Raw genomic sequence first — 11,798 nt, forward strand, 5'->3', positions numbered from 1 at the left:
ACATTTCTCGACCTTAACCGTAATAAGGACGTTTGAAAGTGTGTCACAGAGAAGTGATGTCATATAGCAGCAACCAATAGAAAGTTTTTTTTCTTCCGGATTTAAATAAAAAAGGTAATAACAACCAATTAAATAAACAGACTGATTAGTTGGTCAGCCCCTACCTGTTACTTTATTTTACAGTACAGTGGAGTTATTTTCTTATTTATAAACCTTTTATTTTCGGGCAGGAACGGATTAATGGCATTTCCATTAAGATGAATTGAAATACAAGTGTGAGTTTTGACCTTGGTCACGGAACAAATTAAACACCTAAATTGGGCTATTCCGATCAGGGTTTTATGCTGCCGATTCCAATACCGATTATCCATGAGTGAGATTGGTTGATAACGATCACATAGATTAGCTGCACAATCTCAAATCAAAGGCCCACAAAGCAGCATGCTCGTGCAGTGTTAAAGAAAGGGGCGGGAGATGCATCACTCTAGTTGGCCGCAGTACGAGCTGCAGGTGATTTTTCTTTTTTGTGATGGGCATTGATCTACATGTCAATCTTTCCACGAAAATCAGCCTATCGCGAGCATTATTTATTTATTAATACGCAATTAAAGCTAAAAGTAAAATAAAGCTTTTGGACACCAACAAAAGAGAATTCAAATGTATTTATAGAGCAACTGTGGACTGAAGGAAGTCTACAAAATGGGCCAAAATGGGACTTTTTACAATTCATGTTTACCGGGTCACACATGCTCATTCACACTAGATGGAAATAGCGCAGTCCACTTGGCTCACCTTCAACTAATGTTATGTTGTAAAAAAAAAAATAAAAATTCCAGGTGAAAAGCCATTTGAGTGTAAGCTGTGTCACCAGAGGTCCAGAGACTACTCGGCGATGATCAAACACCTGCGCACGCACAACGGCGCGTCCCCGTACCAGTGCACCATCTGCCAGGACTTCTGCCCCAGCCTGGCCGCCATGCAGAAACACATGAAAGGCCACAAACCGGAGGATGTGCCGGCAGACTGGAGGATAGAAAAGACTTATCTGTACGTCTGTTACGTCTGAGCAGGTCTTGGACCCGGCACCGGGTGAGGTGCAGAAGCAAAGTAGTGGGTGGAAAAACATGGCTGAGTCAATACTGCCGGGTTGAATATCAAAATGCTAAATAGAGAGTTGTCTTTCTGGGAGAGGCTGAAACGATAACATATTTGAATTATGATAATTTTTGTGCCATTTAATGATAACAACCTTTGGTGAGCACACCCAGTCTTTCAAACACTAGCTCAAAAATGTTCAAACTGTGAAAAAGTTCAAAGATGCAGAACGTGGACGACATCAGCCATCACCTGCTTGCCGACTGTGTTCAATTGAGACCCAAAGAGTCTTTGTGAGAGTATTCCATTTCCTCGCGGAATTCCACACCAAAAGTGGCAACTGAGGACACGTTTACATGAAAACAATCGAGTAAAAAATGGGAGTTGGTTTCTTTACAAGGACATTTTTCAAGATATCAAGTCGCAGTCGCTACAAAAGACGTCTGAAGACGCAGAGAGAGATTATCAGTTATGAGTGTAATGTGTCTGCTGGTCAAAAACTTCCACTTTGTTGTCATTTTTGCTCTCTAAAATGCTGTGACCGGCGATTTCTCAGTAAAAATGCTCCAGTGTATACAGACACTAAATGAGAATTTATACATTTGACGTCTAGTGGACTTTTTCTTTGCCATCCAAATAACTACAAAATATTGGTAGTAAAAAAGGTACTCTGGTTGTTGGATTGTTAAAGTCACTTTTAATAAGGTGGTTTAAAGAATAATTGTTGACTGTCACTTGGTTTGATAGTAACCATGTCTGGGCTTGTTGACCTGTCTGAATGGCTCTCTTGATTGTGTTGTTAAAAACCTTGAAGACGAAAAAAAAAAAAAAAAAAAAAACAATTCCAAGAAGGCTTGGTTGGATGCGCCATTTTCACCACTCTTCCTTGACTTTCTTTTTACTTGCTGTTGGTTTTTAATTAATTTTTTTTTAGTTCCTGTGCATGTTTTATTTGAGCGAATTTTTGGCCTCTTACTGTAAAAAATAGTTGGGTAAAAAAAATAACCCAAATTTGGGGGGACGCCGACTAAACTTTTAAGGTTATTTATCATTGAAATAAAAAATTGGGTCAAATGAATAACCGAAAAATTGGGTTGTTTTGTACAACCCACACCCCAAAAATTAGTTGTTAGAACAACCCCCAAAATTGGGTTGCATAACCCACACAACAACCCCCCAAAAATTGGGTTGTTTGTACATAGCCCCCAAAATTGGGTTGTTTTGTACATTGGCTACCCCCAAAAAATCGTGTGGTATTGCAGGTAATTCATTTAACCCAACTATTTGGGTTAAGTAAATAACTCAAAAAGTAGATTTTTTTTTTTTTTACGGATTTTTGGCCTCTCATTGTTAAAAAAAAAAAAAAAGTGGGTCAAAAAGAACCCAAACTCGGGGAAAAAATAGACCGACCCAATTTTTTTGAGTATTCATTCAACCCAAAAAGTTGGGTCAAATGAATAACATACAAAACAACCCAAATAATGGATTGTTTTATACGACCCACACCCCCAAAATGGGTCGTTAGAACAACCCCAAAAATTGTGTTGCATACCCAACAAAACAACCCCCAAAAATTGTGTTATATTGCAGGTGATTCATTAAACAACTTTTTGTCTCAGTCCCTCCCCCTCCACCTTTTTTTTTTTTACCCAACTATTTTTACAGTGCTCAACAAGTGATCTCTTAATCGTCTCATGGTGGATAGCGTCATTGGTTTTCGAGGTAGCAGGCTTTCATTCAGTGTAATTGTTTTTGCTATTTATATGTTGTTTGTTACCAAATATGTGCTGATTATCACCACCAGGCGGGACTTGTCACCATTTTGTTTGTTGGCAAACAGTGTTAATCCGTCTGTGGGTTTTTTCCCTAACAATTACGTCACAATTTAAATGGTCAAACAGTGTATACGGGAAAAAAAAATGTAAAGAGCCTCAACATGGCTTTGATGTGTGTTTTTTTGTTTTTTTAATCACCGTCTATAATTAGATGTCTTACGAATCACAGAACTGATAAAAATAGAACATGAAAAGCAAAGTGTTTTTTGTGTGTGTTATTTTTAAAGAAAATCCAGACATGTGGCGGTTAATGTCAGTTGTAGTGTGTGTGTCATGTACAGGCCGTCCTGCATTGTTGTTCCCTGTGTGAGCCTAACACAGGCCCTTATAGAGTTAAACGTTGTATTTTTGTATCACAGTAATTTGCTGTCTTGTTTACATTTGCTATCATTTGAGAAGCATCTTTAACGTGTGCGTTTTCTACGTCTCCGATTAAAAAAAAAAAAAGGAAAAAAAATAAGGCCCCTCTCCCATGTGCCTCTTTTTCTAAGTAGAGCGTTGACATGCTTGAGTACGTGGGTCTGTGCTGTTGGTGTTTTTTTTTTTGGTTTTTGGTTTCTCGCTCCCAAATTCGAGATGAGATCCACGTCTCGGAACATTGCAACTGGAAGCAACATACTGTGATTGTGACGCTGACGCTCTGATGCAAGTTGCCAGCAAGGGCGACGTAAAAAGCGCTCAAATTGCGTTCCCGTCTCGACTGAAAGTTAACTGTGGGGTGAAAACGCAGTGTACAGCACATCCTGGCAACTTGATGCCATGACACACATTCACTGTATCTACTCTATACATGAACATGCACTATAACCAGTTTAGTCAGTGGACCAAAAGAAATAGAGCACTTTTGTTTGAAAATGTTTTTTGTTTTTGTTTTTTTTATCTTTGTATGTTGTGATAATGCAGATGTCCTTTTATTTGGTGTGTCCTAGAAGGCTGTGATTCGCATCGTTTAGATATGTCGATGTCTGTCTACCTCAGGGCCAGGTCAAAGCTCGAGCTGGTGTCCAATCAGGGTTGTTCTTCTTGCCATGTGTGCAGTAAAATCCCTCCTCATTGCAGCTTTTTAACACCCGTGTGTGAAAGTGTTCTCTCAGTGTGGATTCAGGCACAACTCTGTACGCGTCAGTGTTCGATGGCATGGTAAAAAAAGAAAAAGAAAAAGAAAAAATAATTAAAACAATTTACGATTCTATGCATTCTGTCTCTTCTGTCTGCTGTTTGACCACAAAATCTATTGAAGTGTGTGAAATGACGTTGGATTATAAATCATTTCAAATCTCATCAAAAGACCATGTAGAGTTTTTGTAACTGGACCTAATTTTTTCGAATGTCGCTAAGTTGCAACCTACTTTAATAGATGCTAAGAACAATAGAGAAAATTGTTAAAAACAGCCTTTTGAAACATTTATTTCAGTGTTTTAGTACACGTTTATATGTTCAAAATGCCTTAGAGTAGCATCTTATCAACAAAAGATGCGGACCAAAGCAACCATGCTAACAATTTAAACAGTCTGGATTTTTACGCTATACAAAAACCAAAGGCATGGTTCATTAGGGCTCGGTTAAAAAAATAAGAATAATCAAATCGATTTTTCTTTATGAGCGTGCTATTGATTCATAAAAACATGAATTGATTATTTTAATATCTCTTTTTCCGATAAATTAACAATAGATGTATTAATTTTTTGGGGAACTTACTTTTTGAAATTTACTGTTCACATTATATGAAAGACCTGACTTATTCACTTTGACAATTCAAAATCTTTTAATTTATATTTACAATTATTGAATTAGAATTGTGAAAACATTTTCATCTCATCCATACTGATGTCAATGTTTCTGTAACAACTGATGAGCACGTGTTATTTTCATTAAAAAATAATAATAATAATTTAACCAGTTACTGCCTCTGCCAAATTTAATTTGGAATTTAATGTTTGTGGATTTTTTTTTTATCATGTCCTTGATATTTAAGAAGAATTGATGTTCCATAATTAATCAATATTTGATTGAACTGAATCGAATCAGGAACAATTGAATCAAACTTAACACTTGTGAATCGATTGAGGAAATTTTAATCAATGCCCAGCCCTTTGGTTCATGTGAGGGGCTTATTAAATGCTGCCCTAAATTGTGTTTACAATGTCAGTCATAATTAAGTTATTTTCCAAATAAAAGTCAACTACAACCTGAGATACACGATAAATATTTGACTGCTCTGAGGGTGGCTTCATAACCGAGTTTCTGAGCTGAGAGAACTTTTCAAGTTTCATCATGGCGGAGAGTGTCGCAGGATTCGTTAATGGCAAAAAAATAGTAACACTTATAAGGACGTTATGGTCCGCTAGCAGGTTGTTTTAGAATCGACACAATTACGTAGCATACACAATTCAATGTTCTGTCCTTTACAACTTACTATTTGCCGTAATTGTTTGGTTTTACCAGCAAAGACGACATCAGCTGCCATGTGTATTTTGTTGCTACAACAACAAAAGCACATGAACAGAACTCAGTCGTAATTAGGAGTGTCTGAGTGGTAATGTCCATCTTTCCCATAGCACGTGAAGGTAGGGCAAGACACTGGATTATTAGTAATGATTTATTTATGTATTAAAAATTATTTTATTGTGTGTTCTATACAAAATATTGCTGGTGTCGGAATTGGTCAATTTCGTGTGTGTGTTGTTGCTTTTTTTAATCTACAATTTTGGTCAGTCCACACGTGTGGGTGTCATTTTTACGAATTGTTGACCAATTCTAAAGTGTTGAAAATGGCTTGCTCTCTTTGATGATACAATGTTGATGGTCGAGCAAATGTGCCGTTTTGGAAGTCTCCTAAAAAGTGCCGATTTTGGAGGTACAAGCTTTTGGCCCGACGCCAGTGATGTACATTTTATGATGAACAAATGGAGAAAAACAGATGATAGAAAATTGCTATTAATTTCATGTGAAGGAAAATTGCTATATTGGGATGTATGTGTGTTTCTTTAAAATGATGCTAATGGTATCATATCAGTACTTTTTGTATCAGTAACTACTCAAGTACTCGTACTGGTGTCAGTCTGAAAAAAAGTGGTATGCAACATCCCGAGTCAGAATGACTAATAACAATAAACATGCATCTATCATCAAAAACATCAATTTGCTCCTCCAAAAACGTAAACTTCCGATGTTTGGATCAACTTGCACTCCAGATTGTAACCAACGTGTGGATACAGTGAGTAAAACGCTGTCCGCCACTGCAGCGGTGGTGCTAATTCAGCTCCAACATTGGGCCTGTCACATCTTTCGCCATCATCCCGGCAGACAATCCCGCTGATCCTCCCTCCCCTTAACACTTTATTGGCTCAAACCTCCCCAGTGGCTTATTTGTGTCATGTAGGCCACGTGCAAACAGCTGGAGTCACTCCAGGCTCTGTGCTGACCCCTGATGGCACCGTGCCGCAGCCGCAGCTGGCCTGCGTCTTAATCCAGATGTGGAAGGAGCTCAAAATCAGTGTAGCGGGACTCTCAAAGCGCCATGTGCATGCACGGTGAGAGCGGCAAAGCTCAGTCAGACCTCTTAATTACAAGCGCTGGCAGCAATTTCACTGTTTTTTCAAACTCACTTCCCCCCGCGTGCTTGCTAATACTTTTAAGACTGTGCCATGATGTCCTTTAGTCACCTTCTCCATCGCCCGGTGTTCTCATAAAGTTCAGCCGTGAAACAAGAGCAAAATCAATTTTCTCACAAAATGACAGCCCAACCCAGGATGCCGTGTTTGCAGTTTTGCTCCGATAATCACCATCCTGCTTTATAATGCTATAATGTGTCTTTAGCCCAGGGGGATCATTTCAAGACACATTTTATACCATTACTGAGACTTTATACGCTGCACAAGAACATTGTATAAAAGTTAGAGTAATATAAATGAGATTTTTGTTTGACGGTGGCAGAGACTTTGAGCAGGATCTAAAAATAAAGTTTGTAAAATGACAGCTGTGTTTTTGTCACACAATTAAAATGTAAGACTGTTGGATTAAAATGTTCATATCATTACCCATCAGTAACATTTGCCTTTTCAGTCCACTAGATGGTAGTGACTCCCCACACAAAGATGGCATTTGAAAATACTAAACGGAAAATTACCAGTCAAATTTGTTGAATTTAAAAAAGGAGGACTTTGATCAATTTGCTGACAAAGTTTTCTTTGGTCACATGCACTTGAACAAAAACAGCTAAAACGTTGTATAATAATTTAATACAACCTTATTGTGATGCGTTTTTCAGTATACTTTGATGATAATATATCTTATTGTGAGTCCCAAATGTAGATCTTTATCCTCAAGAGAGGCAGTTGGTATGTATCCAATAGGGCAGGCACAGGAGTCAAACTCAAGGCCCGGGGGGCCAGAACCGGCCCACCGCATCCTTTTATGTGACTCGCAAAATCAAATCATGTTTGTCAATTTCCATGGTCCTTGATAAAATTAGGACCAAAATTTGAAATGGTCAAGTGTTGAGAAATCACATTTTGCATTATTCTTACCCTTTTTACAGTAACTTGATCAATCCATTATGCCTGAAACAAGTGTATAGTTTTGGGACACCCTGCATTACAAATATTAGCTTATTTTTTGGGCTTTTTATTTTTTTTAAATAACAGTTCCTCTGAGGTTTTGTTTATTATCAGAATTGATAAGCGGTCTCTCGCAGGCCGTATGTTTATAATACTTGCTCTACAGCAGCCGACGTTATAGGCCTTGTTTATTTATAAGTATCGACATCCACAGTGCAAAGTGCACTCTAAAAACAGTTGGGTCAAAAAGGGGCCGGGCCAACTTCTTGGGTTATTCAATTAACCCAAAAATTTGGGTCAAATAAATATATAACCCATAAACAACCCCCCAAACTTGGTTGTTGTGGGTTATTAATTTAAATTGACCAACTTTTTGGGTTAAATAGCTAAAAAGGTTGGTTGTATCATTTTTGACCCAATTCAATTTGGTTATTCAATTAACCCAAAAAGTTGAGTGAAATGACTAACCCACAAACAACCCCCCAAAAATGGGTTGCTTTGTGGGTTATTCATTTTATTTGACCCAACTTTTTAGGTTTAATAGCTCAAAAAGTTGGGTTGGATCATTTTTGACTCAATTCAATTCAATTGAGATCTTTTAATTAACCCAAAAAGTTGGGTCAAATTAATAACCCACAAAGCAATATTCCAAAAATTGGGTTGCTTTTTGGTTTATTAATCTAATTTGACCCAATTAAAAATTAAACTAAAAACCCACACACACAAAAACATTTTTTTTCTGTTGTGTGGGTTATTCATTTGACCCAACTTTTTGGGTTAAATGCTTTGTCCATTCTTGATCCAATTTTGGTTCTTTTTTACCCAACTATTTTTAGAGTGTGTTGAAAAATCTTTGTTTGTGAAAGTTGATCACCTCTGCCACTTCATTCACCTCTGCCACCGGTCCAAGGACATGTGCCGGGTGCAAGAGCAGATTGAACGGGAGCCAGCACTAGCGTAATCTCCTCTGTTTAATTAGAGCGAGCGTGGTGGGCAAAAAAAAAAAAAAAAAAAACTCTCACCCACACACATACACACATTATACCCGCCATCTGGTGTGGGAGAAGCCCCACGCCTGCCGGCTTCAGCCATCATTAAACCCATACAAACTCATACATGACAGCAATTTATGCAACCTGCCACGTTCAATACAGACACAGCGGCTTATTGTTTAGCTGTGTTGTGACGGGGGCAACGCACGCGCTTCGACTTGTCGCCACTGTGCTGTCATGTCATCGTAATAATGCCCAGGATACAAACGTCCACACTCAGGTAGGGCTCACAAAACTATACAGTGAGACGTTCTCTCGCCAGACAGTAATCATTTATGGCTTCTAATGTTAACCACAAGATAATTAACACAAGACATTCTATTTCAGTCAGTTCAGCTGCAACTGCAAGGTCAACTCATACTAAAGGGAGTGTCCTCCAACATACCACAGGGTGGCAGTCTAACCAAAGGATTCACTGCAATACTGCCCCCGTTGCCATCCTTACTGCCTCTTCTGCATCTGCACACAGGTGCACAGTGTGACACTACACAGAGAACCTCAGCTGCACTTTGGACAATCTGTCAATTTTAGCACCAAAGGCAGTAAATGTACACTCACATAATAGAAGACAAGACATTCACATTCTTGATTTAAAAAAATAAATTAAAAAAAAGAAGTATGTATTACTTCGGCTATAGATATTGACACGCCTCTATGGCATCTTTTGACGTGGTGGTTATTGATCCGAACATCATAATCAAAGACGGCGCCAATGGCCTCCCATCTCCAACAATCTATCAACAACTAACTCTCATCAATAACTGATTGATGGAAGGGGCAATTCACTTGAAACTCAAACTATATTTGACATTCAATGTTTTATTAGGTGTGACCTTTGCAATCACATGCTCTATACTGGCCAAAGTAATCGAATGATGTTTAAGCTTCTTCTTCAGGTTTTGACAAGACTGGGCAGAACAATCCAATTATTGTAAAGAGTGCTGTTGATTTGTGGGAAATTGCTTGTTGATTAATTGTCTCTTGAAACTGGAGTGCAGCGTGTGATGCTGTTGATTCCGTTTTTTTTGTTTGCCGTCTAAAGAAGCACAACATTTAAGTTGCTGTATGAAACTTTTTTTCCCCCCAAAATATCTTTACAATAGCCTTTTTTATTTGACCATTTACGACTTAAACATCTTCTAATTAGTAGATTAACACCTTAGCTGTTCACAATGGGTACCGTTTTGGTGTGCCGGGGGGGTTATGGACGCAAAGGCAGGAAGCAGTGAGGGAAGCCATGTCTGCTCACAAAAATGTTTAAATAACTTAAACTAGGCTTACTCTCAAAAACAAAGTCAAACTTCTTAAAGTGGTCAAACTTCTTAATAACATTACGCACTGCTGAAACAGGGCTGCCGAAGTCTATTGAAGATGGCTCTATACCCTTTGGAGGTCTTGTGTTTGCGAATTATCACACTCTTGTTGTCCTCCTTTGTTTACGCAATTGTGACAAAGGAAAAGGGGATAAAAGGTGGCTTCTTAAAAACATCAAAGTCATCATTCATTGGTTAATCCATGTCAATTGGGCACGGACCATTTAAAACTGGGAATTCTCTTTTGTGATTAACCAAAGGTACGGTGTTTCCATACTAGCTATTCCACATTATGTACTTTACCTTCATGGGTGCCAATAATGGTGAGCAGGACTGTATCTCTCAATCTAATTCTCCCTTATGCTCATTAAAACTGAGAAAAAATCCATAAACTTACAGTGTTGATAGAAATGGATGAATCTCAGCTTTGTGATAGTGCGTCATCGCCAGCATGGTAGTTTATTCACAATCCCCCTCATAGCACCATGAAAAACAAAAAAACTCCACAACCATGCACCTGTCATCAGGCCAACCTCTAACAGTGACCTTAACTAAGGGGACACGGTCAACGGCCGGCATCATGAAAAATAACAGCAGCGTCTCAGTGGTCTTGAACAACGGCAGGCAAGCATGTGTCATCCAAGCAGCCTTTAAAGCAGCTTTTAAAGCAGCTTTCCCATTTCCTGTTGTGTCAGACCCTTGCGTGGGGGATTTGCGAGCGGGGACCCAGAGACTATGACTGATCTTCAAAAGTTCGGATATGGAAAAAGGCGCGAACAGTAATGCTTTGAGATGAGAGCGCAGCCGATCTCAGCACGCTGAGTGGGGAAAATACTTCCGTCTGAGCAAGGGATAGATGTGGCTCCAAACTGGGAGCCAGCCAGCCTGCTCTCTGTAGAAACCTGAGCGAGGGATTGTTGGATTCCGCCCACAGCGAGACCCAAAGTGGACTGCTATTGCTCTAGTCACCATTGGAAGGATTTCCTTGTGAAACGAAATTCAGTGATGGGAAGATCACTAGGCCAAATGTCTGGTCATTTTGTGTCCCAGATAATGTTATGTTTACTTGATCAAATGTTTTGTATGCCATTCTGACATATTTGCTAAAGGTAGAATTTGATGGAAAGACCATGAATGGAATAGGTAGCATTAGTATTAATTATTCAATCAACATTGCAAAACCCAAAGACAGTTAGGCACTTTAAAGTTTAAAAATTGGGGAGATTATTAGAAGGATTCAGTCAGTTGTTTTTGATTCTCCCAGCTGGTACAGACAGGCATTCACTGCTGAGTAGCGTTAATTGTATCCACCATTTAAAAATGTAGTCTCAGTTTTAGTCCAGTTTCAATCCCGCTTGTTAGTTTTTAGCATAGTTAGTCAACCTCATCCCGGTTTTATTTAGTCCATTTTAGTCAACTATATACCTATCTAGCATTTTAATCTTTATTTTAATCCAAGAAAATACAATTTTGTTCCTCTAGTTTCAGTCAACAAAAACTGTCAATGTTTTAGTCTAGCTTTAGTCAGGACGATCATTTAACCCCTGTAGTATTATTTTTTTGTCAGCAGATTATGTTGAACATTTTGGATCTAAAACTATTTCACATAAAATTTTCTGTCATCTTTTTGATGAAAAACAACTTGACACACGATTACAATATATCAACAAGTGGCTACTAAGACTCCATGCTATGAGCTAGTAAATTAGCCAGCATCAGTTAGCGGTCGGATAAACATTATTTTTGGAACGTTATAGCCGTTTGATTAAAGTTTTGTTATAACTATAATTTACTAGATTTTTTTTTAACCTTCCTCCGTTAATCCACCGTCTGTCCCATGTTTTGGTGCATGTGCGCTCACTAAGTGCAGATTTGAAAGGGGGCGTGTCACTGTGTGTCACATGACAGTGTCACAGTGACCGATTAGCTGAGACAAGATTTTAC

General features: G+C 38.5%; 2 protein-coding genes across 6 annotated transcripts in view; one reads left to right on the forward strand and one right to left on the reverse strand.

Annotated features, from left to right (window-relative positions):
• zbtb16b (zinc finger and BTB domain containing 16b) overlaps positions 1–4,122 on the forward strand; it is a 28,463-nt gene extending 24,341 nt beyond the window's left edge. For both annotated transcript variants that reach the window (XM_077565404.1, XM_077565405.1), the window contains one exon: positions 837–4,122. In XM_077565404.1, coding sequence (XP_077421530.1) covers positions 837–1,066 — 230 coding nt within the window. In that variant the 3' untranslated portion in view covers positions 1,067–4,122. The remainder of the gene's footprint in view (positions 1–836) is intronic.
• Positions 1–11,798, reverse strand: part of LOC144051863 (cell adhesion molecule 1-like) — a 321,818-nt gene that overhangs the window by 298,892 nt on the left and 11,128 nt on the right. The window lies entirely within an intron of this gene.

This window comes from Vanacampus margaritifer, chromosome 5, assembly GCF_051991255.1.
Source record: "Vanacampus margaritifer isolate UIUO_Vmar chromosome 5, RoL_Vmar_1.0, whole genome shotgun sequence".
NCBI lineage: Eukaryota > Metazoa > Chordata > Actinopteri > Syngnathiformes > Syngnathidae > Vanacampus > Vanacampus margaritifer.